General features: G+C 40.2%; 1 protein-coding gene and 1 long non-coding RNA gene across 3 annotated transcripts in view; one reads left to right on the plus strand and one right to left on the minus strand.

The window, feature by feature from the left end:
* Nucleotides 1–17,884, minus strand: part of vsnl1a (visinin-like 1a) — a 50,265-nt gene that overhangs the window by 14,221 nt on the left and 18,160 nt on the right. For both annotated transcript variants that reach the window (XM_034699493.1, XM_034699492.1), the window contains exon 2: nucleotides 16,698–16,864. In XM_034699493.1, coding sequence (XP_034555384.1) covers nucleotides 16,698–16,859 — 162 coding nt within the window. In that variant the 5' untranslated portion in view covers nucleotides 16,860–16,864. The remainder of the gene's footprint in view (nucleotides 1–16,697; nucleotides 16,865–17,884) is intronic.
* On the plus strand, nucleotides 8,907–9,566 carry LOC117824103. The gene is made up of 2 exons (XR_004633530.1): nucleotides 8,907–9,049; nucleotides 9,344–9,566. It is a non-coding gene; the product is annotated as an uncharacterized LOC117824103 (long non-coding RNA).

A 17,884-nucleotide genomic window follows, 5' to 3' on the forward strand; every position in this document is an offset into this window, starting at 1 on the left:
ATACTTATATATTTTGCTGCTCTGGTCATCTGACCACTCAGAGTACTCTGTACTATAAGCCACATTTACCACATTCACACACTGATGGCAGAGGATGCTATGTTAAGTTCCCATCAATATCGATTTTTCCATTTATACAACAGGGTTGTCAAATAATGTTTTTTTACATTTATGGTTAATTGCATGATTATTCAAAGTTAACTCGCAATCAAATGCAAATTAATCTCACATTTTGTATCTCCACTTGATGTACCCTAAAGGTATGTTTGTGCTCTTGTTAACATTGAAGTTGAAAAGTATGTGTGTATGTCTATCATAGTACAACAATCCAGAACAATGACAATCCCCTCTCCCCCCATCACTTAATTCAACTCTCCCTGTCCCATTAAAGTCACTAACCATAGACCTTTCTGGAGTCCCTGAGCTCCCTTGGCTCGTAGGTTCCTCTGGATCTCTGCCTCAGAAGGCCTGCTGCTGTGGAAATGCCAGACTCCAGTGGCTACAACTAATACTATCCATCTCCCCACTATCATCTCGCTCTCTCTCTTCATCTCCTCTATCTCTCTTTCCAACCGCAATTCAGTCAAGGCAGATATCTGTCTAACATGAGTCTGGTCCTGCTGGAGGTTTCTGCCTGTTAAAGGAAGTTTGTCCTTGCCACTGTAACTTGCTAAATGCTGCAAAGTGCTCTGCTCATGGTGGATTAAGATGAGATCAGACTGAGTCCTGTCTGTAAGATGGGACTGGATCTTATCCTGTCTTGGTGTTGGGTCTTTGTTAATAAAAGAAAATAGAGTACGGTCTAGACCTGCTATGTTTGTAAAAGCGTCCTGAGATAAAGTTTCTTGTGATTTGACGCGATATAAATAAAGACTGATTGAGTGATTGTTATTGTCCAGAAAATTCTCCGGAATAACCTCAAAGGTACGGCATGCTGAAAATATGGTAAAAGCAGAGCATGGCAAACTCAAGCCCAACAAATAACAGATGAGCATATTGAACAGAGTGTAAAACAATCAGGGGTTTTACTCTTGTTATGGTTAACCTGTTCTCGCTTCATTCCCTGGATTCTTCACACGTAAAGCAAATAATCTCACACAGTGTAATTGTGTGTCACCTTGCATGGGGGAAAACAAAGGCAACGCTGGATAGTTAGCAACGAAGACACAATGACAACGTTGGCAAAGGGAAGAGTGTTTTCTGCATTAGCTGTGTGCTTGGCTTCAAGTGATAATTGAGAAGAACTTATTGTTCAAAATACCCATCTCTTGAACCATGTCTGCTTACGGAGGTTTGTTTCTGATTGCCATGCTCAATGATACTGCAGCACCACGGGTTTCGTGTCTTGTCCAAGGTCACTTAACATGTGGGATGCAGGATCGAACCGCCTACCTTTCAATTCAGAGAAAACTGACTCTACCACTGAGCCACAGTAGACTCAAAACTAAATACACACTTATGTCCTGTTTGAAACTGTACTTTAGCAATGTGAGAAAACATAGATATTATTTGTTTTTTTTGGGTGGGGGACTGGGATGGGGAATAAATGAACAGTGTGTGGCCTCTGTTGCTGCCACTGTGAGGCCTTTTTAGCTGGTTATGAAACAGACTGGAATTAATAGTGACCTAGTAAAGCAAATGAGATAATCAGCAACAGCATTGATTATTTCAGGAGAGTTATTTTTAATGCCTCTTAACGCAGCTACAGGGTGGGAGTCAGATGACATGATTGACAGCCTATTTAAGAAACTGTTTGTCACATTTTCCACAGCAGGTATTCACAGAGCTGATCACAGACTGATCCATCTGACAGCGTCAAGAGAGCAGGACAAATTTTTTGTTTGTTTCAGAAATTCCTGATGTATCTGACGCCAAATTCCATGTTGAATACTGATGGGAACATTTTCTCTCACTGTTTTAAGCATGATGAGGTGAATTCAATACGACTTCTGTTACAATCAAAGATGCACCAATAAACCAAATGTAGCAGGAATCCATCTCTGGCCACTCTGAAAACCCAACTGCATGAATACACATGTGACCTTTGTTTACAGTCAAGGTTGGGAAGATTGCTCTGAGGGATGAACCTTTGATTCAGTGAGACAACAGGCTCTCGTGAAGAGGGGCTTCTTGATTAGAGAGTAAACCACCAACGATCAGTGTAATGAGTTCTGGTTATGTGTTTGAGACAGGGAGCACACACTGAAGGTTGGGAATCCCCTCAAGTCACACCACATGTGAAACCATACCAAACCTGCTTTGAATGGAGGACCACACATCCTTGATGCCCATTAGAAGTGATCGTGTGAAGTCCAGGATTCCCGGACTTCACATAATCATTGAGACTTAAGAGGAATTTGGAACAGTCGGGGGATCTGACCCTGGTTCATCTGTGGTTACAAAACATCCATCTGGCTGCATAAACTCTGCATTAGGAGTGTAAATAACAGCAGATGGCACTATTGAGTATCAAAACGTATCCCACACCTCAGGGAGATGGCTAGGAGAATAATTATGACAAAGAAAGACGAGAGGAAAAAAGAGCAGGAAGGCTGCACTGAGAGGTAATAGCATGACAGTACGCCTTATAAATACCCCCTGATCAGTTACTTTCTAAAAAACATGCTTTTATCAACTGGTGGAAATGTCAAGCCTGGCGCATTCCACCAGTGCCTTAGCTTTTTCAATACTGGCTCTGATCTAAATCAGACACAGAAAAGCAGCCAAGCGGGGCAGGAAGTAGAGTGTGACTCACTGCAGGCTGCCAGGTTCGGCATGGACTTCAGGTTACCCTCTGTTCTTTGTGACGCAACTCAAAGCAAGACAAAATTCCAGAGTAAAGGGTAGGACTTGCTCTTTTCTATCTTCACTGGCCAGCGGTGAATCTGAGAACACCCGGTCCCTAATGTGCATGGTGAGATAAATCCACAGCAGCTTTAGCAGTTTGAAGCCCACCAGCGAGCCTCACTGTCTGAGCTGAGAGAAATGAGCGCACCGCAGAGGAGAGGATGGAGAAGAAAGAGATGAAGCAAGGGAACACCCCACAGCAGACACACAAGCACAATGCAGTCTTCCCCCTTTTTTTTCAGCATGTCTAAAGCGTGGTTCATCATTTATGTTGTGCCTTTATTCTACATGAATGCCTCCTTCAAGCTTTAATTCATCATTCATGGCTGTTCAATCAAGCCTGCATCTGAGTGTGGCAGAAAAAACTCGTACTTCTAAACGTTAATGCAAACACTCGCGTCTGCAGTCTCTCCTGCCAAGACATTTTCTATCAGACTTAAACACAGCGATAATCACCCGCAGTATGTCTAACGATCTCCCTCAGGTTTGAATCCATTTATTTAAGTATAATGTGCACTTATTCTAACCTTGCCGTGTGTGCAACTATTATACAATATCCTCATGGAACGGGGACACGGAGGTATCACACTGTGATCTGTTTTAAGAACACCGCAAAAAAACACAGTGAGTCAATTAGCACTCCTCTGGGTTTGCCTTACAGTGTATTAACACCATTCACACGAAATGTGCTACTCTGTCTCTGTATCTCTCTCTAACCCGTCCTGACAGTTAGCCTTGTACCTTCCCCACTTTATGGTGACAGTGTGAGTGCTGCCGGAGGGGCCTATGGAGTCTGTTTGACTCAAAAGGGTCAGTAAGTGCCTCTTTTCCCAATACCTCTTCATGTCTTTCACTTGATGTTTGGGGGAGTTTAAAGTCAAACGTTTACCACTTGGACCAAACATGACAGCAGTTTTGGCCTTTAGTTAACACATTCATGGACATACTTCCAAACCATACAGTATTCTCAGCCAATCCCACACTTGGGTTGATTCATAACACTTGTGATGACATAAATACCTCCATTAGACTGAGTCCTAATCACACCTTTGCGCTAAAGACTTTTCCTTGACAGCTGAGAGCCCGTCAAAATGTTTGCCAAACACTTACTGTGGTTTCTGTCCAAATATTTACAAAGCTATACCTGTTCCAATTAATCTATGTTATTTGTTTTAAATGCTAATTATTTACTGATAGTAACCTAAAATGCTAAAGCATGTTGTGAACTTAATACCTGTATAACAAGCCTTGACAGTATCATTATGTTAGCATATCTTTCAGCTTTAGCATGGCTGTGAGATCTCCTACAATCGGCACACCAGTCTAAGTTAACACTTTTTTAACAGCCTTTTTATTAAAAATTAAACAATACACTTTCTGAAAAGGTAGACACTACCAAATTAAAAGATGATTTAACAATATTTTAAACCCCTGTGGTTTCAGAATACATGGTTGTAAAGATAAAGGTAAGAACTTTATTTTGAAAATCTTTTAGCCATAAAATCTGATGACGAATCGTTCTCTACATCACCACAAATGGATTTACACAACTTTATTTTTGCATGTATCTATCTGACTCTTTTCATCGTTTAAAAACTAAATGTTATCTGAATGTTCTCAGAAGCTTAGAACCGTCCTGGTGCTTAAACCTTTGAAAGACTTCCCGAATTCCAAGAGAGCATGCATGTGTAATGTAAGAGAGTGTGACTATGCTGAGAGAACCGATCCTTTACTCGTGTTTGAACATGAATCAATCAAGTGACCAGAGTGACTTCTACCGTCCTCTGGCGTGATGGTTAAAGGACCGGATTATTGGTTGACCGATATCTGTTTATCAATGGCTGAAGCTGATAATTGGAGAGGAGGTCGTCCTTTAGCTCATGTACAATGCTGATATCACACTGTTGTTCAACATCCCTTATTCCATGCCCAATACAATCCAATATACATGATTATCATAGCCAGTAACATGCTACAGATGGATTTTTAATTAATTAGTAATAGGGGTGGGGTGGGGGGGGGGTTATATTGCTCTACAGCAGCCACACTGGAGATGCTGCCTGCAGCGTCTGCAGACATTATTTGTATATTTGTTTAAATGGCCTCAAGAGCGAAGGCATTGTCCGATGCAGATTATTTCAAAATGACATTAATTGGTCCAACAGGTTAATTGGTCTATCTACAGAATGGATCCCAATGCTGCGCCCTGAGGAACAGTCCTGACAGTCCAAGGAGGAACTGTTGGGCATTGGTGCCGTCTACGTGAAGTGATGATGTAAAGGCTGTTAACTTTTTCAAAGTGGGTCTTTGTCCCTCTATAAGGAAGACTCCCACAGCTATATTAATTAATTTATTATCATTCTAACTGTGAGTTACATGAAAGCATAAGGTTAATGAAACTCTCATAGCATTAGGATTTCCAGCTGGACTAAATTGTCTTGTTTATCCAAATTTGAAAAAGTATTATGTAATGAACAGCTGATAGTGCTTGGTTTAATCTTTAACGGAGCTTCCTGCTGTATAAAAGCAAACAAAGAAGACATAGCTTTTGCTTCTTGAATATTTTGAACAGCTGATTTTGGTAAATATAGATAACTTTGAACAGAAGGACTTGACAGTGCTTCAGACTTAATTTGAGTCTTGGCAAGAAAGCAACTAAAATTCCCTTTATGCCAAACTATTCCTATTAATGTGTTAGCCCATGTCTTTGATCAGTTTTACAAAGGAATATAACACAGTGAGGAAAAAAGAGATTAAACTGGAGAAAGGATGAAACACAAGGTGATGAAGATGACTGAAAACGAATGGAAAGACTCCAACAGAGAAACAAAGAGTTAAAACACGCCACAAGATAAAGACATGAGGAAGGGAAAAAAAGAAGGAGAGAGCCAGGCTCCTAACCTAATATTGGTCTACTTCAAAGCACTGCTGTAGCTGGGAAGAGGAGGGCTACTCCATTTATTAACAAGGACAATTATATTTAAAGCATACTTTGATGGAAACAAGACCTGACCTGACCTCCTCAAGTACATACTCAGTATCCTGTGTGACGTTACAGCCATTAGCCAGGATTCAAACATACACAGTAACCTAATAGGACTGATTTTGCAGCTTGTGTTGCAAAGATATATCATAAATCTGGTATCTGTCTTTCTCATTGGTGGATGTATGTTGACTTGTAGGCTTGAGCCCTTGTAAATCAATAGAAGCTCATCAGTCACTATAACCCTGCAGCGTCTAACCCTGATGACTGATTTCTCCTGGCAGAGATTCCCACTCTGTAATAGTTATACAGCTCAGTCTGAGCATGACTGCGCCTATGAACAAACCCTACTATCTTACTTAATGCATATTAAAACACTCAGCAACCTCCCTTTACTTCCTCTCACGCTGCAGCGGTGGTTGGATTTGCTTAAATTGCTAAATAATTCAATTACAACTTTCAGACTTTGCAAAGAGGCCGGAGAGGGACTGATAGATATTCTTATAAATGCAACCATGCATCCACAGTGTGTCTCTCTTTCTCTGTCTGTATTCATGTGTCTTCATTACAGCTGCATCTCATCTGCAAACACTGACACAGACACTTGCAGCAATTAACACCAATTTTCTGTTCTGAAAGACGGAGGGAGAGAACTCACAGAAAAACTATTGTTTGTCTTGTGAAAATGACAGTCTGTTAATTCAGTGTCAGATTCCTTCCCCTCAGTGCTTTCTAAACATTTTAAACGATTCACTGTCATAACGAGTGAGTCATGACGTCCGGAGTTTATTATTACTATTTCAACTCATGAGAATATTCTGAGCCCTGATGAAGAGTCAGTGTCGTTTCTATATTAGAGCACAGGGTAACTTTTTAAGTCTTTTTAAAGCCATCACAAGGTTTTTCATGTTCCTAAACCACATACACAGAATTTCTTCTGCAATATGTGTGAGTGTGTGTGTGCGCCTGTGTTGTGACAGGGATGGCGAATGGCATGAAAGAGCTTCTGAGATGACAAAAGCTATTTTTAGTGGAGAGCAGCCACAGGCCCACTTGGACAGAGAGGAAGAGAGCGAGAGAGGGTGTGGGTAAAGAGAGGAAGATGGAGCAAAAAAAGACTGAGAGATGAGAAAAGAGTTTTAAAGGAGGAAAAGTGGGAAAGAGTGGAAGGAAGAGGTGCATCTGATGTAATGCAACATTATGAGAGCATATAGGGTTTAATGCAGGCTTTGGAGTGCACGTAAAGACGCACGATCATGTGTTTGTGTGAAAGGGGGAAAGGTTGCTAGGTTGCTGGTGTGAACAGAAATAATTTCCTTCATCTATTTTAGTTTGTGGAATAAAGGAGGCACTGATGTCCTGCTTGTGCCCCTTTTTAGACTACAGACTGATGTATCTACTGTCACTTCAGTTCCAAGGTAATATGATGCTAGGCACAAAAATACCTCTTATACAAGCTAAGATTTAATAAAGTTAAAACAACAGTTTCATGTATATAAATATTACAAGTGTGTCTATATTTGCTGTTAATCTTTAACACCTAAACCACATTTAACATTTGTCTTTTTTTTATATTTCTCTGCTGTCAACATTATTTGTTTTGATTAATAAGTTATGAGTTAGTTGAAACCGTTATGTCATCATACTGATGTGCAAGCCAACAATACATCCAAAATGTGACAGCACTGAGTCTGTAACTTTTGCATTTCAAAACTTTTTAAAGTCCGTATTAACTTTATAGAGCAAGGCATTCATAGGATGTTTCTTTGACCAAAGTCTGCCACAGTCTCAACAGGCCTGCAGTGAGTCGCTTACCATTTAGCAAGAGTTAACTTCTTTGGTTTAGTTTCATCCACATGTCTGGTCTGTGGCGTTTTGCACACTCAAAAATGGTGCTCTGTGTGATTTTATCAGGCAGTTGCCTGCTGCACCTGCACTTGTATGTTAGCCAAAAAATAAAATGCGTTTACTTTTGACTTGTCAACTGAGACAGAGTTAATTACCCATTAATTTAAAGTTAATTGTGTCATACACGAAGCAGGAAGATGCTGCAGTGGCTTTACTACAGATTGCAAAAAGGGACAAAATATTTAGTAAAAGAAATAACACATTCATTTGGAAGTTATGTGGATCCCGATAAATGGATTAATGCTGACAGACCTAACGTAAAAATTTAAATCTCCTTTTTTTGAAGCACTTTCTTGGACTCAGTTTTATTTAAATGTACTTTAGAGATGTCAGTAGTGCTGTCATGCAGCTGAGGGGTGACGAAAGGAAAAAGTGAAGGAACAATGCAGCACAAAGTGAACAGAAGGCTGCAAATTTGGATAATAAAGCTTTTGTCGTTTTATATTGCACACTGTTTTTTGGATTGGAGCAATAAGTCAGTCAGAGCTCTAGCTCTTTTACAGTAGTGTAATGAAAACCACTTTACATGATGAAGTGCTTTGGACCTTTAAATCAAGCCCTCATTCCTCCTTCTCCTCACATCATAGTCTTGGTATTTACAGTCTATTAAAACACCCAACATGGTCTGATAACATTAAGAGACATACTGAAAACTGTGTCAAACATAAGTGTTATGTAATTTGGATCTCAACTTACATTTAAACACATACAAACACATGTTGGATATATTAGTTTGGGAATATTTGTGAAATGATATAAATATTTTGACAGCTTCCATAATTTCCAGGTGTAAACTGTTTGTATGAGGGTCAAAATATAACACTAGCTAACATAAGCTTGTGACTGTTTATGTCATCAGTGTATCATATGGCAGCCACTGCAGAGGCTTAACTGCAGAGTGTTTTATCTATCCCCACTGTTACAAAAGAATTTTCCAAATTACTCCTTCTGGAAAAAACAGGCCTTTCCAGCTTATCATGCACGTCAATCTAACACTGCATCTCTATCTTTCCTGTCTTTTGTCTCCAGTGATCAGGCAACATATGTTTCCACACAGAAACAGGCCGACAGCCAGATGATGTCACTGTCTGTCTGTCGCTCCATTTACCATCCTACCATTCTGCTCGGCGATCTGTCTGTCTATCTAGGGAGGAAGAGGGGAGTCTCACAGTCAGCGCTACTGAATGGCGAACACACAAACACATACACCCACACAGTTACACTCCACACCCGTCAACAGAAAAAAGCCTTGAGGCTATGCAAGCGAGATGCAACAGAGCGGAATCCACCCATCCATATATCTACATTCAGGTCAGCATCTGTGTGCATCTGTGTGTGTGTGTGTGTGTGTGTGTGTGCATCTGTGTGTGTGTGTGTGTGTGTGTGTGTGTGTGTGCGTCTGGTCAGGATAAATCAGTTGGCTTCTGTCACAACTACGCTTTCAATCAGTCCTTCTCTCCTCTTCATATCACTCTCATTTAAACAACAAAGGGGAGTTTGATGTTTTCATATTTCCTTTCAAAAAGTCATCCCATAAGTGTGTTGATGCTGAACTATGACAACATGTCATGAAATTTATTTTTTGAACATTTTGTTCTTTCACAGACAAGATGAGAAACACCACAAGATCTGCAATCCAGTGATGTTGGTAGGTTTTAAATGTAGTGAGTCCTAGAGCACATAGGTGGTGATTTGAGTGAACCCTCAATACAATTTTTGTAACTTCAGAAACTGTGGTGTTAAACTTGTATTTAATGTTATGGTTTTCATAACAGATATAGTCATGTAGGTTCAAAATGCATCTGAAATTAAAGGTGAAATTTTTAAACTTCTGTCTAGACCTGCTCTTTTATTAAAGTGTATTGAGGTAACCTTTGTTAAGCATTGGTTCTGAAGATTGCACAAAACACACATTCAATCACAGCCACCAGCGTATTTTTTTCTTATTTCACCATAACAAAGTTCATAAGTGTAGTTTTTGAGATGCAATCACTGGTGACTGGCTAATTGCCGAAGTAGCTTCTAAACTAGGAGATCGCAACAGTGTGCATTGACATTTTAGTCACTGTTACAGTCATGCTAGGGCTGTCGCCGTATACCAGACACAGGCAGTAAACATCTCTTTAAAAAAATGAAATGTTGATATTGTGCTAAAAGGTAATTATAAAGTAACACTGTGTAACTGATTGGTTCATAGTAGAGGGCAGTGCTGGTTCTTTACGCTGGTTGCCAACAGCCATAAAACAGAGGGAAGATGAGGAAGAAGCTGCAGCAGAGGAAGATGACTCAGGACCAGCTAGCTAGCTAGCCTTTACTTGCAGGGCAAATCCTGTCGAAGGAGATGGCAGATGAAAGCAAGGTACTTAACCAAAAGAACCCTGAACAGTTCCCTCACAAGTTTGGGAGTCTTTTGGGGATTTTGGAAACAAAAGGGGGTGTTGCTTTGTGGGCAATGTGTAATTTAGAATCACACAGAAGAAGAAGGGATAGTTTTGACGAGGATAAAACATAACTTTGATGGTATGCAAGTGAGTTGATTTCGTTTATTATTTACGTTTATAAAGTAACATGTCGCTCTACCCTTGTCTTGCTTTTGACTGATAGCTGTGTTTTGCTTGTTTTTAGGTTTGCCACAGATATCACAATAATATCATTTTTGTTAATATCTTTGGGCATGATAATCATGAGGAGAAAATCGAATATAGTGACAGCTCTAATCCATGTCAATAGAGCTTAATTTACTGAATTGAACTGTGTGCACACGCGCTGATTAGATTAGAAGAGGGTTGGAACAGTGGTGCACTACCAGTACGGTTGTTCTTGCTAATTACTACGATTCTAAAAATATTTGTTGTTGTTCTCAGTGTTCTGTATGGAATAGATGAGACCTATGCATAGTGTGTTTACTATGGCCTGTTAGTTTTGAATGCGTCAGAGATGCAGGACACGTAGCAAGCAACATCACAGTAAGCTCACCGAAAAGAAAAAGAAAAAGCTTAAATATCAAACTTACCTCTGTTTGTTTTTGTTCTTTATAAGTCAGTCCATGTTTTTTTCATAGAAACATAAACAAAGAAATATGAGAGGAGAAGACTGGGACAGAGAGTTGCTGTGTGTAGCAGCACCCATTGTGAAGTGTATTGTTCTGACGTCAGAATGCTAGCTCATCACAATAACAACAACAGAACACCGACTGGCAGGAGACCAACATTATTGATGCTCATTTTCATGTCACTGTCAACAAACGGACTTATAAAGACAGGGCTACAACAAGCAAGGCTAACAGGATGCCAGAAGCTGAGATTGTAATTCTAACAATGTTGTCCTGTTTAAACAAAGAATGATAATGTGTTATGAATGTGCATGGATCAATGTTAAATTTGTATGTGTGTGTGTATTTGTAGATATATTTGTGTGGCCGCTGTCTCAGCATGCATCAAGCACAGAAAAAAATTAATTCCAGTGACAAAATCTATCAGCTTAACATCTCAGGGAGCGTCGTTATCCTGTTACAAATGGCTCCCAGAGCGGCCGGCGTGTCAGGGATGAGAAATTTCACACACTGTGGCATGCAGGCACTGGAGTGTGAATTGTCACTGAAGCCTCTCTTCCATTTTTACACCCCTGTCTGGCATCGCTAATGCCACCAAAAGAGGAAATCGACTGAGAAACAAGAAACCTGCAGGAGGTCAGATTAATGATGTGATGCAGTTTAACCAGGATTTATGAACATCTCAGAAATCAAAGACAGACAATGCATCATCACACCAACCTTCAGGTAAATATTAGAGTGTTATAATCAAGTGAGAAGTTATAATCAACAGACGATCAACAATCCTTGTTCTGAATTTGATACATAATTAATGTAAAAACTTGGGGTCAGGAGCAAGACTATGCCTTAGCCACACCTTCAATCACCTGACAAACCTACTTCTACCCAGACATCCCACTCCGCTCTTTTGTGTCTGATTCTTCAACCCATCCCACCTCCATTAATCCTCCTTCCTAATCCCTTCCGATTCAGCTTGAACTTGCTGCTCCTCCCATGTCTCTGTTCAATTCAAGGTACACTCTAAGCTGGGTAATATAACCACGATGTTACATTTTAGTAACACATTGAGGATGTTCAGAAGCAACTAATTTCTTAGTCGTTTAAACCAAAGTTTAAATTCTGACTAGTGCCCAGTCTAAAGGTAAGAATAAACTCTCAACTCAAGAACACAGAGTCTTCAGGTGAACATTGGCAGAGTGTGGCTACAGTAAGCAGAGCTAGCACCACCCGCCTTCTGTCCCTCTAGCAGGTTAACGTCCAGATGCTTGTGCTGGTTATGCTTTGCTCTGGCTGAGTAAACCAGGTAAAGCCAAAATAAAGCTGGATTTCCATATTCAAAATCAAAAGACTACCAAACAGTGCAGTGCTACAAGATGCCATCTGCCATCTATGCTTCTTTACACCAATCAATCAATCAATCAATCAATCAATCAATCAATCAATCAATCAATCAATCAATCAATCAATCAATCAATCAATTAATCAATCAATCAATCAATCAATCAATTTTTATTCATATAATGCAAAATCATAAGTGTTATCTCAAAACGCTTTACAAACAGAGCAGATCTACGTATATGGTCATAAAAATCAAGTATCTGCTCTCAGACAGGGGAACTCTTCATGAAGTATAGGCTTGTGTATCTTGCTAGTGAGGACTCCCCAGGTTCTCCTCCATATCTTCTACATATTTGTCAAAAGAGAACCATCAGAAATAGAGAACCTCTTTATCACAACACAGGAGTTTACAAAGAGTTTTGTCCAGAAAAACATACCACAGTGAAATTGACAAAATGAGTTAAAGCTGGGGTTGATAGTCACGGAAAACTAGCATGACTTTGAATGTAGCATTTCCTCAGGACTCCGTCTAACCCCCGGAACTCCTCCAAAATGACGCCCCGCTCACATGCAAGAGCACCGCTGATTTGCGACCATATGATCATGACTGATTCAAAACCGGTCCTCAGCATATTGTTTGTGTTTTGCACTACGTCAACTCATGTCTCGCTCAGCGGTAAGAGAACACCATAACATTATCATAGTGAAAGTTATAAACACAAACAAACATGAAATGTACGTGCAGGAGGCGGGCAGAATGGCAGGACGGGATTTGATTGGTTTCATATTTTGGCTCCTGATGGCAGGGATTGGTTGGTGTTTTCCCGGGTTTACTCCGGCTGTAGATAGAGGCTTTTTTTTTACTCTTTTTTAAGAACACATTATGTATTGATTGCCATCAGGACATAAAGATCATTTTAACCAGTATAACAAAAAGTGTATCTAAATCTGACTACCAATCCCGGCTTTAAACAGAAATTTGATACCACAGTGGATCTACCAATTAGCTAAGCAGCTAGCAACGTTTGGCCATCCCGTCATGTGCCATGCTTGTTCACTCTAAAGTCACATTTGACGCAGAGATGTGTGGGAATATGTTTTGAAATGAAACAAAAGCCTTGAGTTTCTCTTTCTCTGACAAAATCCATCATCTTATTCAGTCTCTTCATCAGAGAGAGAGAGTATTTAAATGAAAAATATGCATTTAAATACGCTATAATATCAAAACTGACATTACTAATGGGCATTTAAATTACACTATTATCTTTTGGGAACCATTTCAACCTCTTATTTGAGAATCTTAATTCTGTGTCTCGTCTTTCATTTGTTTGAAAGAAAATGATCAGAAATACATTTTGAACTATGAAAGCTATCTGAGATTGGGATTCATCCCAAGTTTTCTTTATAATGTCAAACAAAGAAAGTCACGACGGCCCAGTCCAGATCAATGAAACTTCAAGAGGAACTGAGCTGATAATTATACAGAGAGAACTGCAGGTTATATGCTGCATCACTACATTAACTGTGAATATTACAGACCGCCCTGAGATACGCACACCTATTATTTCCAGCCGACATGCTTCACCTGCCTTCTCTCCCTTTGCCTGGTCCTTTCTCTCCTCTCTCGTTTTTCATGCCTCTGTCTCACAACTCTCCCTCTTTATCACGTTCTTTTCTTCCCACTCCTTTTGACAACCTAAAAGATGATTACCTCCACAAAGGCAGATAGAATTAAATGAGAGAGAGAGAGAGAAGGGGGAGGGAGCACAGAAGGATACAAAAGTAAAAGCAGCAAGAGAACAGCATGTCTTCTTTGAAACCAAAGAAGTACATAAAGTCCAGGGAGGCAGCCGGGCAAAGGTAACACTGCGTTTAGCATCGTGGCAGGTGGGGGGTTCCGGACAAGTTTCTGCTGCAGATTTGTGCAAATCCTGGAGATCTGAGCAGGTCGAGTAGTCAGAGGAAGTGAAGAAATTTTAAGATCTCAGTGCACAGGTGTAAGACCATCCTTGCCTATCTCATGCATGCATGCACAGTAGGGTCACAGGGTCCCACACACACACATTCACACAACTCTTTCCCGGTCATGTCTTGTGTCCCTGTTGCATGACTCAATTGCAGCTAATGACTAATAAATAATGTATGCGCACTTTCTTTCACTTGCTCACTCTTCTCATCCCTGCCCATCTCTGTTTCTCGCTCTCAGTCGACGCAAACAAACTGTTCTGTCTCCCTCTCCCTCCCACTAAACATATGACCCCCACCCCTCCCACCGCAGCACAAACACACACACTTTTACGCACACACACTCACTCTTCACAGGAACAATCTGTCCCATTAATGTGAGATTGCAGCACAACATTTTTCCACTTATCAGCTCTCTGGATTTAAATAAAGCCCTATCACTGATACACTGTTGCCTAGAAACACAATAGGATGCATCAATAATAGGATTTATCCAGAAGCCTACAAGACCCCTTTAGATCTTAGTTGTGTTGCCCCCTTTGTGTGGCAGCAGATTTTCCTGCCACGAGTGATGTGCTGTAAAGAGATTTGAGGGGATATCTCTTTGTGTTTGTATTCCACTATCAGAGCTGCCAACTTTCTCTTATTTCCCAGGAGTCCAGGTTATCTTTGCAATTCAATTTTAAATGATTTTCAGGAGGTTTTAATGGAACAAATTGCTCCAAATAGAAAATGTCATTCCCGGTGGTGACAGGTGCCCTTTCTTCTGATTTATCTTCAAACCATGGCAGTCATACCTTGACTTATTTCTGATATTTTCAAGACTTTTTTTCACTTTCTCTTCTGGTCTCAGCTGATGCCTAAGCTCCTATGGCATTTAGAGGAAGTGCACCCATGACCTTAGAGCCCAGGCACGTCTTATGTAACCGCAGCCCCCTGGTTATGAGGCATTTCCTGGCACCAGTGATAAAAGACGAAGCCTATTCTTACACTAGTCAGAGCGCTTTCCTCCATGAGAACTCGTCGGCTGTAAAAGAATACAGTACAAGAGGACACAAGGTGCTGAGATTAGCCTGGAAAACAGGGACAAGCAGTTCCACAATGAATCATGAGTCATAATTAACTGACTAAAGCATCATAATAACAGCACAGATAGTATTTGCTTTTCTTCAAAATTAAAAGGTGTCATATTAAAATTATGTCTCACTTTTGCTTTAACCCAACCAGCCCGGCTGTATACAAACATATTAGTCAATTAAAGGGCAGTTTGTAGGGAAATGTTCTCATGACCTGTCATATGTGTGGATTCCTTTTTACTTTAAACATTAATAAAGAGAGTTCAGTAGGTCAGTTTGTTTATGATAGGTCAAGCTTACTGCCTTTATTATACGTTATCATCTGACGGCGATATTTGTCATAGTAAAACTCCCCATTGTAGTACGAGAGAACACTTAAAAGTTCATATTTATGTCCATTAATCCTGCTAATCACAATTCCACCTTCATTATAAGATCATCATTGCTCCTATAAAAGTGTTCCTTCCTGTTTTATAAAACTCAATGAATAAATCATGGATTAAATTCACACGGCTCTGTCAGAGGTAATGAGATATGGTAGGCTACATATTAGCATTAGAAGATAATCATCTGAGCGCCTCTGATATCTGCCTCTCTGTTGGTTTTCTGCCCAGATACAGGAGAGGCAACATGGCAGGATGCCTTCTAAAATCAAGCAGGGTTTATAATTTCCCTCAGTGGCTTTTGTGGTCATTCAGAACGTATTCATGTCACCCCAACCAACCCTGTTTCTCTCATCTGAAGGAAAACCCAGAGAGGCCCATTATGTTGTTGTTGTATTTAATAATGAACAAACAGATTACAGTTTACAATGATTACTCTGCTAATGATGCTACTGTACTATAAATAACAGTACTGTTGTGGCATCATCTATGACTTACATTACCAGTGTAACTAATGCCCTTCTTTCTCAACAGTGAAGTGTATTTGTTTGTGTAATAGTTTTTGAGTTGTATACAAAACAAGACAGAGTAAGATATTTTTACATGACTTGAGCATTATCATCCTTCCTCCCATAGACTTAAAAGCTGACATTAACCCACATTTAAAAGATAGACCACATCACTCCTTTTTTAGCATCCGTCCATTGCTGCCTGATACATTTCAGAATTGATTTGAAGACTTTATTCTTGACTTTTAAAGCACACTCTGGACTTGCACCTCTGTACAGTTCTGATCTCCTCACCCCATACGTGCCCGGTCGTAACCTGAGGTCTTTAGCCATGACTCTGCTCGACGTCCTACAGTCGAGGCAGAGGACCAAAGGTGACCGGGCCTTTTCTGTCAGAGCCTCCACCCTCTGGAACAACCTCCCCGAGCAGATCAGATTGCCAACTTCTTTATCCTCTTTTAAACCTCTTTTAAAACCACCTTTTTATCGGTTTGATTTTACAGGAGATGTCACCTGAGTGTGTTTTAATCAAGGGGTTTTACATTCTTTTTCAGGCAGTATCACTGGCAGGATTTTATAATTTTATTCCATAATTTTACATTTCTATATTCTTAAAGTGAGTCAGTGGAGTCTCACCTTGACATAGAGCTGCTGGAACTCATCCAGGTTGAGGCGGCCGGTGGGGCAGTCCTTCAGGAAACCCTTGTACCACTGCTTGAGCTCGTGTTCGTTAAACTCTGTGTTCTTCACCAGATCCTCCATCACTTCAGGGGTCAGCTTGCTGTTCTGTTTCCCCATTTTGCCTGTGAAAAAGGGAAGGGCCCCACACAAACACACACACACACACACACACACACACACACACACACACACACACACACACACACACACACACACACACACACACACACACACACACACACACACACACACACACACACACACAAACAGGTGTCTGGTTAGCCTCTTTAAATAAACACGGAACACAAAAACAGGCCTTTTTGTTGTGTAACCCCGCTGTGACTGAAGTCAAAGTCTGTTTCAGAGAACTTGTTTTGCAAAACAATTAAGCTTTAAAAACTGTGATAAGAGGCCCTGATAAAAATCCACATGCTTGAAATCAGTCATGAACCATTAGGTCTTCTTGAGTATTTGGGTCAGTTTGTAAGACATGCAACTTTTTCTATTTGTGTCTTCCTCTGAGTAGATGTGTGTCCTACATTTGTTTGTTTATTCTCTGTCCATTCATTTATAGAGAAACTCTGAACTCTTAAATCTTTCCTGAGGATTTGCATTCCACTATATTTTGTTACAGTGAAGAATAAATGAAACATGTCTACAACTGCACTTCTTTCTATATTAATATTAAAAAGCTTCTTTCCCCAAGCAAGGAAACCTCCTTTTTTTGCCTGCAGCCTCTCAATGTTTCTTTTTTCCATATGGGTTTAGGCTTTCCTTTTTCAAGCCTTCTTTCAAAATGGTGTGTATCACACCGTCCAATGAAACTCAGCTGATTTTAAAAATGGTAATAGTGACATTTTAAAGTACTTGGCCTGCTGTGACTTTTCAGGAAAACTCAAGTGTGTTTTGGTGTTTAATGACCCTTAATTTCTTCATTGGAACGGTTTGCATCCAGCTGCCTCTGCAGATAGCTGATGTGTCTGCACAGTGCTGATGCTGCCACTTTACAGCCTTGATTAGTTCATTAAACAACCCGTAATTATCAGAATTTGCAAAAGATGGTTGGAGTTTTAGAACCTTCCTGCTTTTACTCTCTGCTAGGATGTTTTATTAGACCTCTTTAGCTTGAAAAGACCGAGGGA

This window comes from Notolabrus celidotus, chromosome 13, assembly GCF_009762535.1.
Source record: "Notolabrus celidotus isolate fNotCel1 chromosome 13, fNotCel1.pri, whole genome shotgun sequence".
NCBI lineage: Eukaryota > Metazoa > Chordata > Actinopteri > Labriformes > Labridae > Notolabrus > Notolabrus celidotus.